The sequence below is a fragment of the Amblyomma mixtum genome, chromosome 2, assembly GCF_055824585.1.
Source record: "Amblyomma mixtum isolate Tamu chromosome 2, ASM5582458v1, whole genome shotgun sequence".
Classification (NCBI taxonomy): domain Eukaryota; kingdom Metazoa; phylum Arthropoda; class Arachnida; order Ixodida; family Ixodidae; genus Amblyomma; species Amblyomma mixtum.
This window is the reverse complement of record NC_143013.1, coordinates 198,527,908-198,547,701: the sequence shown is the minus strand read 5'-3', so window position 1 is coordinate 198,547,701 and position 19,794 is coordinate 198,527,908. Positions and strand designations below refer to the sequence as shown.

At 43.4% G+C, this 19,794-nt stretch overlaps 2 protein-coding genes across 3 annotated transcripts in view; both read right to left on the bottom strand.

Annotated features, from left to right (window-relative positions):
- The window catches only part of LOC149362169 (uncharacterized), a 52,182-nt gene extending 37,909 nt beyond the window's left edge, over positions 1-14,273 (bottom strand). The window contains exons 1-7 of one of the 2 annotated variants that reach the window (XM_089572931.1): positions 13,939-14,273; positions 13,194-13,231; positions 13,061-13,109; positions 8,645-8,694; positions 6,292-6,346; positions 5,005-5,057; positions 1,764-1,848 (exon numbers count right to left, since the gene is read on the bottom strand). In XM_089572931.1, coding sequence (XP_089429057.1) covers positions 1,764-1,848; positions 5,005-5,057; positions 6,292-6,346; positions 8,645-8,694; positions 13,061-13,109; positions 13,194-13,231; positions 13,939-14,011 — 403 coding nt within the window. In that variant the 5' untranslated portion in view covers positions 14,012-14,273. The remainder of the gene's footprint in view (positions 1-1,763; positions 1,849-5,004; positions 5,058-6,291; positions 6,347-8,644; positions 8,695-13,060; positions 13,110-13,193; positions 13,232-13,938) is intronic. The other variant, XM_089572932.1, reaches the window with a different exon arrangement.
- Positions 14,274-18,893: 4,620 nt separating this feature from the next.
- Positions 18,894-19,794, bottom strand: part of LOC149362167 (uncharacterized) — a 91,657-nt gene continuing 90,756 nt past the window's right edge. Inside the window, exon 27 of the mRNA XM_089572930.1 lies at positions 18,894-19,194. Within this exon, the coding sequence (XP_089429056.1) occupies positions 19,152-19,194 (43 nt within the window). The 3' untranslated portion in view covers positions 18,894-19,151. The remainder of the gene's footprint in view (positions 19,195-19,794) is intronic.

The window sequence follows — 19,794 nt, the reverse complement described above, 5'->3', positions numbered from 1 at the left end:
TGAACATCAGTTTTCTGCACATCAATTTTTAGGCCTACTGTTGCTTCGTCTACCCAGGTCACTGATAATGCTTTGCAATTCATCCCTCCCCTAAGTAACTTAGCAAGGTACTACCTTACCTTAATAATCTTAGCAACACCTTAATAATCTTAGCAAGATTATTGAGGTGATACCCATTAACTTTTACTCCCAACTCTTCCAAATAAAGATATCTGAATGCCTCCCGTAAACACGTGCTAAATATTAGTGGAGAGATTACTCCTTGCCTGACATCCTTCCAATACCTATTCTAACGGAACAGCATTTGGAGTCCCGTTCTTGAGAAAAGCCAGCGTCCATCCATCTGCGTCACAAAAAGGCAGATGACCGACCTGCCATGGTGGTCAAGTGGCAATGAAATTAATGCAAATAAATTCAATACAATTGCCACCTGCCCACTGTGGCACTCCGCATCAGCTCATTGGTCGAGAGACAGAGAGACTCTCAAAGAACAATCTGTGCAAAAATGAGCCTTAAAAACAACCAAAATTACACAAAACTCCTAACATTTAAATTCCTCACACAAATTGTGTGTGTTGTCTTCTGTCAGAATGACAGCATTCCTAGATTTGCAGTTTAGTCAAGAACTGAGAAAGAGACTCACTGTTTCAAGAGCCAGCATTTTCATTTAAAGAACTGATTTCAAAAAGAAAAAAAACCTTAAAAATTTACTTCATAACAATTCATTCAAGATTTGCTTTTTGAGAACTATCAGCATGTTGCAATTTACCGTCCAGTTAATCTATTATAATGACTTTGTAGTGATTGAAGTGAAACATCTTTCTGTTCTCTGCAGAGGTCTTGTATACTTGTATATTGGAAACGGCGAAAAACGACACCTTCCCAATGAGGTTAACATTTACTCCCCCAATCAGCTCCTGCTGAACATCATTGGCACATTTTCGAAATGGCATTCACATGCAGTTTCAAATTAATGACTAGGATTGTGCAACATGTCAATGGATTTTTAAGGTGAAAGACTTTAATGGCTCATACTCGTGGCCGTGACTGTCCGTAGATCTGAAGTGAAAGTCATAACTAGTCACAAGTCATGACTAACTAGTCGTTAACCAGTCATGGCTAGTAAGTCATGACTCGTTAGTCATGACTAATTAGCCATTAACCAGGCATGACTAGTCAATCGACTGGTAAGTCATGAATAGTTAGTCATTCAGCAATCATGACTAGTCAGTCATCAACTAATTAGTCATGACTAACTAGTCATTAACCAGTCATCAGCTAATTAGTCATGACTAGTTAGTCACTAAACAATCATGACTGGTTAGTCATTAGCCAATCATGACTAGTTAGTCATGTGTCATGACTAGCCAATCCAAGTCGCCCCCACAGCCGCCTCGTGTGTGCCTTTGGCCATGCAGCCAAAATTGCGTGGCAAGGCTGTCGCGTCGCGCACTTTAGATCGTCAAAGTGGCCCCTGAATTTTTTCCCAGGGTTGTAAACGTCAGCATGCATTTTGACTGAAATGGAACTTTGCGCACAGGTTCTCAAAGGGTTGGGGAATCAACCGCAACTATGACCTGATCACGCATTTCTTGGTCAAAAATTGCGGCCGTTGCCCCCCGCACTCATGCCTTCTTAAGCTTGGTTAACCTTTGTCGTCCCATCAAGTGTCCACATGGCGTAGTGAACCTGACATTCCAAGCTGCAATTTAAATAGACAACACACAACACCTGCACATCACAGGATGTAGTGGGTAACCTACCAGCTGGAAACATAGTGGGGCTGCTGGGAAGGCAGTCGAGCACCTTGCCAATGGGTGGAAATGATAGGTCCTGCTCTGTGGTGACCTGAAGACACAGGGGTAATTCAAAGACGGTAAATTTAACGTCAAATCACATACAAGTTCACGAGCCTGAAGTGCATCCTTAAAAACAAATAGGCTCTCAGGAAACAAAAAATTTTCATTGTGACTATTTTTTCGTTTCTTTTTTAACCTGTTATCCTGGCAGTACAGCCAAACTTCAAGTTTAGTTTTGCTGTACATGCTACAGTGCCCTTCTGTCTTTTCATTTAGCGTGCATTTACTCCTTCCCATCTATCAAACCAATCTGTATTACACTTTCTCAGCGTGTAACTTACAGGCTGCAACCTCCTGCAGCTAACTCGGACTTGTACACCATGCACTCTTTGTATTCATTTCACTATTCTGAAGCACACTTATGTTACTGCACTCCCAGAATTCTGTTGAAAAAAAAAACCAGCAGGTGGTATAGACCTTATGCGAAACGCACTGCCATCTAGCGGTCGCCGGGCACGATCCGCCATGTTGGAGGATTCACACCACGTACTGGCACACGCTCGTCGCGCGTGCTCGAGTTTCACCGTCCTCAATATGCCCACATATTGCTTAGTGCCTTGCTGTACGCAGAAGGCTCACAAAGACGCCCAGGGAAAAAAAGCAAGAGCACTTGATTTCAGCGCATTTCTATTTCTGGACTGCGATCCCCGACATCCGCGTCACAAATGTTGCAGAACCGTTGCTATATGTCGAGACATCGCGCAACACATTTTGTTATCGCCATGTAGCAAATGAAATTAGAAATAAGCTTTGTAGGCACAAAGAAAATATCGCACAAGGCTGTTTTTCTCCTGCGGTTGGCCGTAAAGAGCTGCGATTATCGGCCTCGCAAGAGAGTAATCGTGATCAGCTGTTCAGTGGTATGGGTCGCGCTTTGCGAGAACCGTCACTCCCAGTGTTATCCGCCACAGCGGTTACACACGTTAGATTTTAGTGCGAATATTAGTTTCGACGGAAACACTACCAAGGATCAAGTGCCCGTGGCACGGAACGTTTGCACTCTGCAAGTCAGTCAATCGTTTCTGTTAGACCAGGGAAAGGTGCCTGTTTTCTGGAGCGACGGCTTGTATGCATGTAGTGATTTCACTTAACCGGACCGTTTCCACGAAGCCATGTGTTGTGTAAAAAAAAAAAAAAAAAAAGGACCGTAAGGGAAGCCGCTCAAGCGGTACCCTAGTTCCAACAAGTAGCGGGAATACATAACGCGTGTAGAATCCTCCACAAATCTCATTGCACAACTGCTTGCTCATCGTGGTAAAACCATAGAAACTGCTGCATTCACGGGCTACCTGTTTTTAACGGCGATAGTCCAAGAATGGTAAACACTTGTGTAGTGGGGTCGTGTGGGGACCTAGGGGGTCTATGTGCCCGGTAATAATAGTAAAGTGTTTTGTCTCTCTGTCTAGGGCACTAGGGCAAACTAGGGGCTCTAGGGCACTAGAGCACTAGGGCAAACAAACAAGTGCTGTATGAACTTTTCAAAGAAAATGAAAAGTGTCGCATGTTGAGAGGCCACTTTTTTCGACACCACCAACATGAGTGTGAGGGTTACTATCGTTTGCTTTCGGCGCCGACGCAACACAGAAAACACAACCACAACAACAGCAATTAAAGCGGGACGCCCGTTCGCAAAAAGTATCGAACAAAATAAAAACTGACTCAAACAAGACCGAAATGCGCACATTTTTAGCTGTAAACGAAAAGTACACTTCTTCGTACATTTCTTGGTGTGCAGTGTCGGCAGACTGACGTAGGACTCCGTGAAAAACTTGTAGCTCCGTACCCGGTGCCGTTCGGAAATTGTTTTGGATGCGTAGTAAATGTCTGTGAAGTCACTTGGAAACTTGGGCAGCAGAAACAGGCCGACTGACCATTAAGTCATGTTTACAGGCTCAAGTGACAGGAAATAAGATTTTCGAGCCAGCACAGCAGTAAGGAAGCTAACGCAGGGCACGCCTAAATCCAGAGAGCAGAGGCGGAACGAGCTGCAGTCATCCTCCAGCATGGCGGCTTTCCATTGGTTCTTCTTTTCTCTGATAGATGGCAGCAATTTTGCATAAGGCCTATTGGCTGGAGTTTCTCGTCAAACCCTTTTTCGCAATAAATGTTTTGTAACAGATGCGATGAGTTTAGATTCAAGGCGGATGGCAGGAGAAGTGCACCACTCAATATATGGTACGATCGAAGATACCAGGCTTGCAGGAGGAAAAGCTGATGTATCGCAATTAATTGCAATCTGTCACGGAGCCGACGCGGTATGCGACCGCTCCCATCACCTACGCTAGCTCGACCGAAAGCTGACAAAGGCCAATGCAATCTTGATCGGAGGCAATGGCTCACATATAACTCATGCTCCTCTCACCTACTAAGATGTGCTGCTGCTAGATTATTCACTTTCATCTTCAACAAAGAAAGGTAATTTTTCTATACATACAACAAGATAGACAAAGTTAATACTATACCCGGTTTTCCATCTTTTGGTGGCTATAGCCAGAACTCCACAAATTACAACACCGTACCCACATCACTGGCAGCACTTCACTGTTTTGCACAATTATTCGTTTTGTGAGAATTTTCAGTAAAAGCGGCAAATATCCGTAAAATTATTCTATTTGTATTCAATTCCGTTCTTACCTACACTATCTATATTCAATTCAGCAGAAGAGCTACATTATTCATATTGGATGTGGTTTTGAAAAAGTAATATTCGCAGGCCCCAAATAACATGCCTTCCTGTTGTGTGGCATGCTCTTTAACATAAAAGCACACAACTTTACTCTTGTGTTTGGTGCATGATGGCCTCAGCTGCTTACATGCCCTGACAAAACACCACTCAACAGACCACTTTGTTGCACATTGCACACGTCACCGCTCTAAGTACTTATGTTTGGGCTAGTTGGTTCATTCTTGAAAAAATTGCCAATTGGTACTGCTACTTTTTTATTACTTTTTCTGTAGCACATCATTACAGGTTCTCCATTAGCAGAAACCACCACTGTGTGTGTGTGTGTCAAGTGCACAAGCGCAGACATATATGAAAACAAATCTACAATAAATTCTGCCCCTGAGAGCAGACATCTTGGAAAGAAGCAAAAAAAGAGAAAGACCTAAGTAGTGAGAAAGATGAGTCAATGGGGGGACCCACCTCTTTTTCTGCATAAACCTTGGGTGCCAGCTTGACAATACAGGGCAGTTTGCCTGCAGGAGAGAGGCCACAATAATCAGTGATCCCATAAACTGACAGCCGGTGCAAACTAATAAAACAAGCCCCTCAGACACATTGGCATTCCTCTGCCATTCCTCCAGTACTATTCCTCTCGGCGCTACTAGCCTGCTAGGTGCCAGCACAGGCCCAGGGCTGGAACCCCTGCTCATGCACCACACAGCGCTACGCACACAGTGCTCCCGACATTTTGGCCATAGGTGCATCACATTTTTTTAGGTTGGTTGGTTTATGGTTTGCCCAGCGCCTGTGTACGTCCTTCCTTGTTTCTTGTGTCCCGTCCTTTGCGCTGCTCCACCACGATGCAACAGCACCAACTAGCCCAGCAACTTGCTCTTCTGGTTTATGGGGTTTAACGTCCCAAAGCGACTAAGGCTATGAGAGACGCCGTAGTGGAGGGCTCCGGAAATTTCGACCACATTTTTTTTAGCCTTTTCCTTAGCGATGCACTTGTGAATGCATCCACCTATCGTCTCGCATAAGGAGATCAGCCAATGGCAGCATTCTATTACATGCTTTGACAGAATACAAGTGCGCATGACAAAACAGTTTGGGAAAAAACTAGGTAAAATCAAAAGACACATGGATGAAAGCAGAGAGGAGGTTTTGAGCCCCTTTAACTGCTGGTTCAGTAAGCGCAGTGGCAAAGGGTACAATACACAAAAACACAAATCCCAACTAAGCAGAACTCGCATCCCTCAATTCAAGCGAAAGACAATTGCTCAAAACACAACACCAGCTTAAACACAAGGAGATAAAAAACAAAACTGTGCGAGCTGACTTAAAATTAATGATTGGATTGAGTGGCATGTTGATAGATTTTGTTGTGATAGATTTTGACTGCCAGCATGCATTTTGACTGTCTTGCCATCTGAGGCTTAAAAGCTTCCCCGTTATTTCTTCAGGCAAATATGTTTCACAACAGTCGACCGCGTACTGTACAAAGCATGTGAGAAGCAACTATGCAATCATCTGTTCTTTGATGTCTTGATGACTGGATGACCCAATAAAGACCACCACAGGCCATTACTGGTCCTCATAAAGGCAGCAGAGCAGCAGCCGCACAAAAAGGAATATTAAATAAGGTCCTCTTATTCAAATCGGCACTCAATGATGTATAGGATGCCAGACTACAAGTAAACAGGAATCTATAGCTACTCCTGCTCCCAAACAGATCCAAATGACATCCACAGGGAAGTGCACCCTTACCACTGGCCAGTGGTGGCGCCTCGATTTTGACCTTCTGCAGAGTCTGGATGCATGCCTGAAAAAAAAAAAACAATCGAAAGTACTCTTGTTTTCGGCTTGCTCTAAAATTTTACAGCAAAATAAAATGTAGTCTCGGGTGTTGGAAGCTTCCTCAGTGATCTGGACAAAGAGTTTGCACCTAGGGTCACCAACTCATTTCTTTTTTTGCACTTCAGAAAAAAAAACATTGGTGCAAAAAAATTAACCCTTCAATAACTGTATCACATTATGGACAGTTGTGTGACATTTTCTGAATAACTAAGATGACCATATTTTCTGCATCTCAAAAATTGACCTTCGCCTGTATGTGGAAAAGAGCCATGATGGAACCGTTGTACTCTTGTTTCTACACTACGGCAGCTCCTTCTCACAACACACATGTTCCATCCAAAACCGCCACTCTAGCAAGGAGCCTACGCCTATTGCTCTGAACACTTGCTTGCTACATCTTCCCTAACTTCCTGATTTTGCACTACTAATTTGAAATTCTTGTAACGTCAATGAAAATTGGCCCCAAAAGGAAACATTTCCTTGCTGGATGTGCCTTCATGGCTGCTATGCATTGATACAGCGTGACCTCGAAAGGGATATCCTCCACACGCATTTTTCTTCGAAGAAAAGGTCAAGCTCGAGCACAACAGGATGAAGTGCATGAAACATAAAACATGAAACAAGCTACATGAACCGGTAATGATTTACGTGATAATTTTTCTTCTTGTGGTCATATGAAAACAGAGCATTCTAGCACTGACACCTTTACAATACTGACGTCAAATGTTTTGGTTGAACTGTACGCTAGGTGTTCAATTTATTCCCTATATATATATATATATATATATATAGCTGTTGGCTTCTCTCATATATATATCCATTTAGAATATTACTGAATATGTTATCGCTTAAAGCTAATATATATATATATATATATATATGAAAGAAGCCAACAGCCACAGAAACCAAGGGGCACAGGGGATTTTTTTTTTTAAATTAATTTATTTATTTTGTGGTGTTGATCAATTTAGAATATTACTGAACATGTCATCGCTTAAAGCTAATTGATTAGAAAAGCAGAAGAAAAAACAACCACTGCCGCCGGTGGGATCCGAACCCACGACCTCCGAATTACGCGTCCGGTGCTCTACCTCTGAGCTACGGCGACGGCTGTCAAATCTTCTGCTTTCGGGGGTATTTATGTTTACAAGTAACCTAACCTTGAGAGTGTTCATCAGCGCCACCCATGTTCATAAGCGGCGGACGTAGAACGTCCTGAGTAACCGCAGGTAGTGACGTAGAACGTCATTGAACGGAAAGGGTGGAAGCTGCGTGAGAACCCTCTTATGCTTCCTATGGAGTCAAGGCTGCCAGAACCGAGGCCCTCGCTAAGCAATTAAGCAAACAAGGGAAGGGGAATGAGGGGCTCGTTATAAATATGAAAGAAGCCAACAGCCACAGAAACCAAGGGGCACAGGGGATTTTTTTTTTTAAATTAATTTATTTATTTTGTGGTGTTGATCAATTTAGAATATTACTGAACATGTCATCGCTTAAAGCTAATTGATTAGAAAAGCAGAAGAAAAAACAACCACTGCCGCCGGTGGGATCCGAACCCACGACCTCCGAATTACGCGTCCAGTGCTCTACCTCTGAGCTACGGCGACGGCTGTCAAATCTTCTGCTTTCGGGGGTATTTATGTTTACAAGTAACCTAACCTTGAGAGTGTTCATCAGTGCCACCCATGTTCATAAGCGGCGGACGTAGAACGTCCTGAGTAACCGCAGGTAGTGACGTAGAACGTCATTGAACGGAAAGGGTGGAAGCTGCGTGAGAACCCTCTTATGCTTCCTATGGAGTCAAGGCTGCCAGAACCGAGGCCCTCGCTAAGCAATTAAGCAAACAATGGAAGGGGAATGAGGGGCTATATATATATATATATATATATATATATATATATATATATATATATATATATATATATATATATATATATATATATATATATATATATATATATATATAGTGTTCGGGAGTGTGCCCCATATTATTGACCACAAGACATAGCTACAGTTGTTAGTTTTCACCAGGTCTATGTGTCTATAGAGTTAGGTATACCCAAGCAGGCTAGCACAGGTTCTTGAGCACGAACTGCAATAATAAATGCCAGCAAGATCGCTGGAGGGCCAAAGACGCAAACGCTTCTTTTGTTTTATCACTATTGACAGCACAGTAGGGAAAATCTGTATTGACAGTTTTGGCCTATTTGTACACATACAACGTAAAATGGCCCAGGTAGACAGCAGAGAAGGTGGGACTTACAGCAAGGTCATCCTCAACGGTGACTGTACGAACGATTGGGATGATCTCATCTAAAAGACAACAATACAGCACTCAGTGTCCCAACGTACTCGGGCTTCTGATTGAGCAACATACTTTACTACAGTATACAACACCAATGCAATGCACCACACTAATATGTAACAGTTGGCAAAGTTCCATTCACATCTAAGTGCAAGACAATGACAGCTGAAACTACCAGTGGCTTTGAATGCAATTTTCAAGATGCCCTGTCAAAAATGTTGTGATGCAGACTTCAACCAATATAGCTTGGAAAATGAAAAGAATGGCAGCACCAAAGACATAAGTAGAACTTATTTTTGGTTCATCAATGCTGTGCGTAAAAGCACATGACCAAACAATGCACACTAATGAGTTGCTCTTCAGGAACTTGAGATGGACCAGCAAGTTGCATGTTATCAATGTTCTGAGAGTAGTAGCCTGAAGAGTATGCCATAAACAATAACGTGTCCTCTTAAATTCATCTCTTATAGCAAACTTACAGACACTACACACACTAGGCTACATATAATAAGACAGGACGCTCGCGAGACTTCAACTGAAGTTTTACTTGCACCCACATGACTTGTATACATTTCATCTTGCACTTGCAGGTGTCTTGGCACTGACTACAAGTCTCACATTTGCCCCCACCCCCCTCCCTTCCCTCCCCCCTAACATTAATAGTGTGGTAAGAACAACGATTAGTTTGCCACCAAATGTAAGTCAGTAAACAAACATTCTGACGTAGTCAAAGGGCTTCATTTGAGCCAAATTTGGTAATTTCTGTACAACAGCTTTTGTTAATCTCATTCAACAGACAGCAGGTCCTCAAGTTCAGTTAGTTTTACTGAAATAATTTGCATACAAGTAATAATGATAAGGTTGACTGGTGAGATATGGGAGAGGCCTTTGCCCTGCAGTGGGTGTAATCAGGCTGATGATGATGATGATTATCATTTTCCACCTTCATTTTCCACCTTCAATTTCTCCAGATTTCAGGTGATACGAATACGACAACAGGTTGCTCACTGAAAACCAACTGCAAATTACGACCGACTTTCCAAAAATGATTCTATAATACCGGTTATTGTCACCAGTACAAACAATTATGCACCGCGCATCAATTTAGCTCACTGTTTTTCCTGTACATGCAGTGCTTTATTCGCTGTTGATTTTTACACACAAGTTAAAAATCACAAGGTTTAACCAAGAAAATAATGATAAAATTACAATATTCTTTACTGCATATCTTTGTTGGTGTCCATTACTGTCTGTATCCATAGTATTTCTATATACATACTTGTACATACCCTGCAAAATGTCACAGCTGCCATTTGGAATGCATAACAAAACTTGTTCGAGCAATACTCTGTTGGCTTGACCCAACAATGCTTATGATATGCTTGGCTTGCTTCTAACAGAAATATTTATCCTTAACCAAAGCCGTGGCTTGAATGAAAGTGCTTAAAAAAGATTTACAACCAACAATACTTGAGAAAAATATACATATCTGAAACAGGTTAAAAATATGCACCAAATACAGGTTAAAGATATCCACTAATTGTCCTCCAGTAACTTCAGCTGTTCGTACTTGCAAGGCGCAATTGAGAATGGCTGCATTTTGGGCAGAAATTGGATTTAACCCGATTTTTATAGTTTGGTCAGGGTGCAACAATTGGGGAAAAATGTTTGCTTTTTGCATAACAGGTTAGACGTCACCTACAACAAAGCAAGTAATGCTTACACAACATGCCTCAAGTTCAGATTCGTTCTGCAAGACACGAATGCCAAGATAATGGTGAGCACAATCATGAGGGCAACATTACTGTAAAACATCCACGATATATACAGTCAAGTCTTGATGGTTAAAACTTGAAGGGTATCTGAATTTGTTCAAGATACATGGAGTTCAAATTAAAAGGAACCTTTTTAACACCACAGATGTTAATAGGACCAAACTGCGAGTCTGAATGAAGCGAATTCAATTTATTGAGAGCCCACTGTACTCTAGAACCTTTTGTATCATGCACATACAGGGTCGTCTACTCATAAGGCAAACATGTATGTGCCATATGGTCGACACTTGCAAACTAACGAGCAGGAAGTCATGTCACTGTCATGTAACGCTCTGCAAAGCTGTGATTTAACTTCATCAAGCACCCCCGTGTTCACCTGGGAAGTGGACGACCCTGTACCACCAAGAAGACTTCTATACAGTGCCTTGTCATCTAGATGACAGCTTTTCTAGTTATCGTAGTTGGTAGAGTGACTATTCGCGGGTCACTGGTTCTGGTTTAGCACCTCAGAACAGGACAAATTTTCCTTTGTCTGCAAAGATTATGAAAGCAGTACATCTTGTACTGGTGGCCATTAGGCTGTTCTCAAGGGGGTATTATTGGTTTGCCTCACTTAAAATCTATTCCATTCCGGGGAATTCCCTGAAGTACATTGGGCTGAAACACAGCCCCTGTATTGATTAGCAAAAAAAAACATTGGAATGCAGTGCTTTAACAGTATGTTTTCATTTGTTTGAACTACTTGAAATCATAAATTTACCACCAAGTCATGAGCTACAAGCATTCTAGTAGAACGGTGCAGGGCGTTGGAAGAGTTGGTTATCAATCATCCCATTGTGCTAAGAAGTATGCACTGTGCCAGAGTTTTCTTTCATTGCTGTTCTTTGTGTTTGTCAAGCTGGATCAATACAGCGACTGCCTAGTTGGCCTACTCAAATGAGCAACCAATCTTGTCCAGCAATGGTGCCAATTAAAGATCAGCCCCAGATAAAGAGGAACTTTTCTGCAACTGCTCACTTAGCTTCGAGAAATTGAGGTTATATCCCAAAGTGCCCCCCTGACTTTTTCAGCCTTTACCTAGCACCTGAAACCCACTTCAGTACAGTGGTGAGCAGCCTTGTCTAGAGTGCTTGAGCAGTGCGCACTTGGTAACAAAAACCGAAATTAGAGAGCAGCCCCTTATTACAGGGCAAAGTTTTTGTGCCTGCTTTGTTTACGAGGCTATCTGGCGCTACTTCCGTGCAAGCGTTGCAGCTGGACCCTAGAGGCTGCAACAAAATCTGGATTTGTTTGCAAGGAAGTGCACCGCCCGAGCGCTCTAGACAAGGCTGCTCACCACTGTACCATATAAATGCACACATTGTTCATGCTGTTGAGTCACTCTACCAACTAAGATAATTAAAAAAGCTGTCATCTAGATGACTAGGCAATGTGTAGAAGTCTTCTTGGTGGTACAGGGTCAACCACTTATTAGGTGAACACAGGGGTGCTTGATGAAGTTAAATCACAGCTTTGCATAGCTTCACATCACAGTGGTGTCCACATGAAGTGGGGAACCATAGCAGTTCCATGTACTTCCCACAACACAATGACATAATGCATGACCACTGAGTCCATCTACTAGCCGAGCAGCTACCAAGCTCTAGCAAGGCAGTGAACAAGTTCCAACAGATGCATAAGATTGGCAGTCTACTTAACAGCATGAACAATGTGTGCATTTATATGGTACTGAAGTGGGTTTCAGGTGCTAGGTAAAGGCTAAAAAATTCAGGGGTGCACTTTGTTGGCCTAAAGTGCGGTGAGGCGAAAGCCTTAAGCGCGGTGTTGCTGCTTGTGTCACTGATGTGTGGTTAAGATGTTAATTAGTACACCGTTACTTGTGAATCTTAAATGCTGGAGACACTGGAGGGCATTTGGGAGGCATCTGTCTGATTCAACGCCTTTCTGCAAACACTCTCCAGCGCCCTAGACAAGGAGAACTACATATGCGTTGGCAGGAAGTAGCGTAGCCATTAGCACACACGGCTGCGGGAAGGAAGGATGGTGGTTCGAATTCTATCGTGCACAAAGATTTTTTTTCTGGTCTGAAGAGAAAAGTGTGACAACTCTGCTGACAACCTTCTGTCGACAATGATGTGGCATTAAAGGCTTTCGCCTTAAAATGCAAATCAGTAGGTTTTATGAGGTTTCACGAAGTAATACCAACTGTTCACGGAGCAGCCAATCTCAAGTGGCACAAAAGAGAGGCCAGTAGGAGTGGCATCCTTTTCAGTGACATCATTTATTGGAACACCAGGTCGACTCATACACAGCTGTCTAAACTGCCGGTAAACATTGGCTGCGTCAAGCACATATGCGCAAAATATAGGCTTCAGGTTGTGGATCGCAGTGTGCGGGACAGTGTTTGTTGGCTCGATTACGTCAAAGTAAACTTATTACTACCCTGTAACACCCTGGAATGGCCAACAGAATTTGGAAATAAATTGTGATTGTGCTAAATGTAAAAATGACTCAAGAACGTCCATGGCCTCTCAAAGAAATGAAAGAAAAAAGGAAATGCGCAGGTCGGAATCTACGAAACGTAATGATAAGTGCTTACTGTTGACATGGCTGAACTGTACTCCCGACTTTTCCTCGCCGACCAGTTTCTGTTCGAGAACGAGCAAAGCAGAACGGCACACATCACCATCGGTGATTCGTTTACTAACGCTTCCTGTAGAGACCGCAGTTACCTGTCCCGGTGCTGTTAGGATGATCGTCAGACATCCACCTGTGCAGAAACAAAAGTTTCGAGTATACGCGAGGAGGTCGTGATACAACGCGATCGTAGGCTGATTCCCGAGCACCCGTACAAGCGAGATCCGACGCGCATACACTAATGTGGTCGTAGTACACCACTACTGTGTTTGAAACGACCTGCCCTACAGTCTAACGGTGCTCCTTCAAATCCTATGCATGAATCACAGCATCCAACTGTGGTTGTACGCCAATTACCGTTTGAAACAACCCGCCCTGCGATCTAACTAAACACCTATTCTTGTGTCGCCACATCCCAGATAATCAGTACTAACTATCGCTTCGTACCATTTACTTATGATCGCCAAATCGTGCCAGCCCAAACACAATTTCTTCCCGCTCCGAAGAAGCGCCAGAAACGGTTGTTGACAACGCAGCAACTTTTCAGCAAACTTTTCAGCAAAGCAGTAGCTCTACATTTTTGTGTAAGGCCGGCGAACATTGCAACAATCATGCAAAATATGATCCGGCATTTTATGGCGCTACGTTCAACACGACGTTTTCGTCTTCAACCAATGCCAAAGCTAATGATTTTTGCTCAGATTGCAGTATACCAAATAGATATCACAGTCGAAAACATATAAATATATTCTTACTTAACTGTGTGCCAGTTAAAACGAATTTTCAAGTTTTGTGCTGCTCCAACAGTGTGAACGTCTAAGCCTAAGTCATACGACGTACCTTCTTCAATGCCCTCCGGAAATTCCAAATCCACCACGAGTGGAGTCGCCTCCAAGAAGACTTTAATAGTCATGATGGCACGTTATGCGATCTCGTTTTCCTACGTTAACATTGCCGACAGATGAAAAGAACCGAGTGTCGGGTAACGCCTTCCATTCAACACCAGCGCGGGCTCAACAAACCATCGGGGGAAAACATGGATGACCAATGCCGCGGTGTCAACATACGAGTCGCCTAAAACGCATTTGCGAAGAAACCATTTTATTCGAGCAAATAGTTCACGCATCCAGTTGTGGGCACACCGACGAAGAATCACTGACCACCAGCCGCTCGCGTCAGCTGCAAAACACCGAGAAACTGAAGAATTCCACTTTCTTCTAGGCCTGCTTCTCTGCTATTTCTTTCCGCTAGGCGTCCCAGTGGTTAGGCACAAAACTGAATCCGAAACTGCAAGAGTTGCATAGCAGTCAGCGTGCCGTGTTGTCATGCGATAGATGCAACAGATGCTGGCTGCGTACGTTTTGGGCGCTTTATTTCCGCCTAGCTACTGGAACGCATATGATATGTCCCATTTTGTGGGCAATGATCTGCGCAGTGTCCTGCATACAGACACCCCAGCTGAGTAAGCGCACTCCTTTGTAGGCCTGTGAGGTTTGTAAGGAAGGCTGAATAAATCGAGGAAAAAGAAAGTAGAAAAAAATTACGAGGAGAGAGAGAGAGAGAAAACTTTTATTGCTCTTTCAAGAGATTCGCGGAGATGAAGACTTCTTGGTCGTCCTGCTTGGGCGCTGGCGACTTGAGTCTTCGAGCAAGGGTGGGCCCTCAGTCCAGGGCTCCACTGAGTCGTGCCGCTTCAACAGCGTGCTGTACCAAGGCCCTCTGGACCTCGAGCTCGCTGCTGGAGAGACAGCTCTCCCATTGCTCCTCACTCGGTGGTTGATAATTGTGGAATGCTATGTTTCTTTCGCACTCCCAGGTAATGTGATAGAGTGTAGGTGTACCGCCGCACCAGGGAACTTTAGCGGCTAAAGTGGTGAAAGGCGAAAGCCTGAGTGCTGCCAATTAATTAACTGCCAATTAATGACGCTTAATCTTTTAGGAGTGGAACGCGAAAGCGTGTTGTAGCGCTGCCAGGGAGTCCATGGAACGCCACCACCCGTTCGGCGCGATGCGTCCCCTTTGAACGCAACGCTTTTTGAGGAAAGGAAATGGCGCTGTAATTCTCTGTCTTCTCGGTGGACACCTGAACCGCACCGTACAGGAAGGGAGGAAGTGGAGTTAAAGAAGGAAGAGAAAGAGGGGCCGTAATGAAGAAAATGAAAATTGTATTTGAGGAAAGGAAATTAGGCAGTAACTGTCTCACATATCTCGGTGGACACCAGTCGAAATTGAGGAAAGGAAATTAGGCAGTAACTGTCTCACATATCTCGGTGGACACCAGTCGAAAATTGTATTTGAGGAACTATCTCACATATTTCGGTGGACACCCGTCAAAATTCGCCTGCAGTGACGTCACGACCATTTCGACCAATCTGAAACGCGGACAAATTTGCTAACACGTCTTGGCTTTCGCCTTAATACTAATTAACTGCTAATTAATGACGCTTAAGCTTCGCCTGTGGAACGCGACAGCGTGTTGTAGCGCTGCCAGGCAGTACGTACGGAACGCCACCAGCCGTTCGGCGCGATGCCTTGCTAGCCTTGCCCAATTTGAACGCAACGCTTTTTGAGGAAAGGAAATGACGCAGTAATTCTCTGTCATCTCAGTGGACACCGCAACCGCACCGTACAGGAAGGGAGGAACACCACCACCCGTTCGGCGCGATGCCTTGCCCTTTGAACGCAACGCTTTTTGAGCAAAGAAAATGGCGCAGTAATTCTCTGTCATCTCGGTGGACACCCGAACCGCACCGTACAGGAATGGAGGAAGTGGGAATGAAAGAAGGAAGAGAAAGAGGGGCGTAATGAAGGAAGTGAAACTTGTATTTAAGGAAAGGAAATTAAGCAGTAACTGTCTCGCATATCTTGGTGGACACCCGTCAAAACGCGCACACACCTGCCGACACGGCTGATATATAACGACAGTATGAGGCATTAAACCTTAATAAAGGCTCTGAAAATAGTTAGCAAAAATGCTAAGTGGCCTCTACAAAGCAGTGTAAAGCGTGGCTAGGCCACCCATGCTGTCCTTTCATGTATCAATAGACACCCTACTTTTCCCTCCCTTAACAACCCAACAAACGACCTTGAGCCTCCTTTTCTAAATTAACAGCTCATTCATTCATTCCGGAGCTCGCCACTCCCGCCTTCCTTCACGGCGCAGTTTAAGTGTCCACCGATAAGCGAGACAGTTACTGCTCCATTGAACCCTCCACTTTTTTACCGCCACAAAACCTCCGCTACGGCATCTCCCTTTCTTCTTTCACTTCCTCTTTCCTCCCTTCCCTTACGCGCGGTTCGGGTGTCCACCTAGATAAATCAGACACCCCGTCATTTCCTTCCCTAAAAACCAGTTTTCAATTTCTGCGCGCTTACCCGCCGCGGTGGCTCAGTGGTTAAGGCGCTTGTCTACCGAGCTGGAGTACCCGGGTTCGAACCCGGCAGCCGTGTTTCGATGGAGGCGAAACGCAAAAGGCGCCCGTGTGCTGCGCAATGTCAGTGCACGTTAAACATCCCCATGTGGCCAAAATTGTTCTGGAACCCTCCACTACAGCACCTCTTTCTTCCACACCTCAACAATTTCCTTTCCTAAAAAATCAAAATTTCGTCATGGTTCACTACTGGTCTTTTTTGCAAGCAGCTAGCACACGCTTCTTTGCCTCAATTCAGCTGCACCTTATGGTCCCCTTTCCTGTCATTAGTGCAAATAATTATTGAGTTAGTGAAGCTCATAGGGAGGGGGCACTCACAGTTGGGGCTACAAAAAAAACGATGCAGTGAGGTTCCAGAATGAACAGGACCCCCAGTTCTTTAACCTGCACCAACATCCATAAGCACATGGGCATATTTGCATTTAACCTTGCTCGAAATGTGGCCATCATTAGTTGGGTTCTGTTCTTGTTTGGTTTGGTTTATGGGGTTTAACGTCCCAAAGCGACTAAGGCTATGAGAGACGCCGTAGTGGAGGGCTCCGGAAATTTCGACCACCTGGGGTTCTTTAACGTGCACTGACATCGCACAGTACACGGGCCTCTAGAATTTCTCCTCCAAAGAAATTCGACCACCGCGGCCAGATCGAACCAGAGTTTCGGGTCAGCAGCCGAGCACCATAACCACTGAGCCACTGCGGCGGCGGTTCTGTTCTTGTGACCTTCGGCTAAGCAGTTCAGGGCAGCTCTGCATCAGCCAACACAGCAGGTTTCGTTACACCTTATTACACTGCATGAGCAAATACGAGTTCCGGTTAATCATGCAGCCTATATCCATAACTGTTCAGATGGCATCAACACCAGTCCAGACATTGTTGCGGTACAACAGACATCCTATCCCTAAACATGTCTGCTAAGTCACCCCCCTACTAGACAATTCATGCCTCCATCATTTCTTGTACAACATTCAGCCTGTTTTAAACTGTAGCAACCATATTAACACAGATCTTTTATGTCCATGATGCAAGCCCAAAACTCACTCAATTAGCTATAGTTACCAATTGGTCTCATTCCGCACAAGTGGAGGAGGTGGATGTACAGTCCTGGACACATTACGGAGCATGCTTTGGTGGTCAAACTTCTGTCATGTCATACCCGACAAAAATGAGGAAATAATGCACGTCAGTACAATCCAGAGATGCACTTGCATATTAAGCCAAGAAACCGTACCTTCTCTCCGGAACACGTGAAAAAATTTCTAACACTGAAGCATGCTCCATAATAATTTGGCTGCAGCCGTACATACTGTTCTTTGAACAAAAACACTGTCATTTTCATTATCAGAAATGCTTTCAGCTTGAAACGCCCAAATAACAGCACCATCTGGATTCCTTAATCCGGCAAGTGCTGTTATCTAGTTAACCTTAACAAGTGGCACACTGAAACAAACCTCAAGATAGCACCAACTTCCATTCCAGAGACTAAAATGAGACATCAAAACTTAAGGGGGGAGAAGGGTCTTAAAACTAACTTTATTTATGGCTAGAATATCAAGAAATTATGCACTCAGATACATTTTTCTCTTCCGATTCCAAATATGCAATCATAATTGAGCTGGTGGTCTTAGATCTTGCGAAGTCCAGAATGTAATTAGGTAATTTCTTACGCAGCTTTAATGAACTTTATCATTGCAATTTGTTGCTTTTATTTACATGAATTGATAGCCAGAGAGTTTCCATACCCAATGACATTCTTCGTTTTTCTCTAAAGGCGTCATCCTGACATACTATGTCGAGAGTAAGAGGTCACACTATTTTACATGGCAACTCGTTAAGCTAATTGTAAATTGCTATTTATACGTGGCCTAAACCAAAAATGTAAGAACGTTATCGGGTATGGGAATTTGCTGGCTATCAATTCATGCAATTAAAAGCAACAAAATGCACTGAGAGTTCATTAAAGCTGCGTAAGAAATGACCTAATTACACTCTAGAATTTAAGATAACTTTTGATCTAAGACCACAAGCTCAATTATGACCATTTTTGAAATCAGAAGAGAAAAACGCATCTGTGTGCAAAATTTCATGACATTCTAGCCACAAATAAAAAGGTCTGTTTTAAGACCCTCGTCCCCCCTTAACTGTACTGTGCTTTGCACACACGTTTTGGAATGCAGTGAGCAGTAATATTTGATAACTGCTATAATCAACCTGGCTAAGTAAAAACGGATCAACCTAACTTCAAGGCTCTAAAGAGCAACCATGTTTTTTTGTTGTTCCTGAGGACTCACAACACCACAAAAGAGAGCTTGCAATCACTGCTTGCACAAACACACACAAAGAAAACTGACAACAGCAGTCCGACAGGTGTATGAAATAAAGCCTTTTATTTGTCCTAATCACAATCTGCACAGCCCACGGTAAAGTCCATTTGAGTCTCAAAAAGCGACGTCGCAAAATAAACAGCATCAGAGAGGCAGCGTTCAAAGCCGCAGTCATGCAAAATAAAAAAAGAAACAGCAAAAGCTGGACAGAGAGAAAGAATTTCAACAGGAGTCCATTTTCATTGTTTCCGGCACCCACAAGTTCATCATCTTCGCCAATCCTGGGGGCCACAGGTGCACTTTCACCGCTTCTGCCGCCCTTTGGCCCTGTCTTCTTTTCTGAAACTGCACGTAAGCAAAGAAAAAGGAAGGACACACGTCAGTGACCTCAGTGACTTTAAAAAGGCAGCGCTCATTCTTGGGGATGGCACTGAAGGAGATTAATGGTTAAACGGCACTACTTTACTATTAATGTCGCCACCTTTTTCAAAATTTTTTAAAATTTTGACCATTAAATTTTTATTTCACATTTACTTTATAGAGCACCATTTTATATGATATTCAAAAGCAAAAAAGAGTGAAAAAAGCCATGCTGGCATTTATTATTCACAAAAAATTGCCCAAACATGGCTGTTATGCAAACACTCATAACTAGTGAATGAAGAGCAGGAATTGTAAACTTTTCGGCACAGAGTTAGCCAACTAACCATACTGTGCAACCAACTAGGATCTTTGCCATCCGATAGTTGAGAAAAAAGTTATAGCAAAAACGCTAAAGAAAACAAAAAATGTGTCATTTTTGCCTACATTCCTTGACATAAAATATGATTATATCAAAACTCACCATTCGATTTCATTTATCCTAGTTCATTGCACAGGCTAGTAACAAAGGAAAGAGCGTGCAAAGTTTCATTGAAAAATATTTATTCATTTGGAAGTTATCAC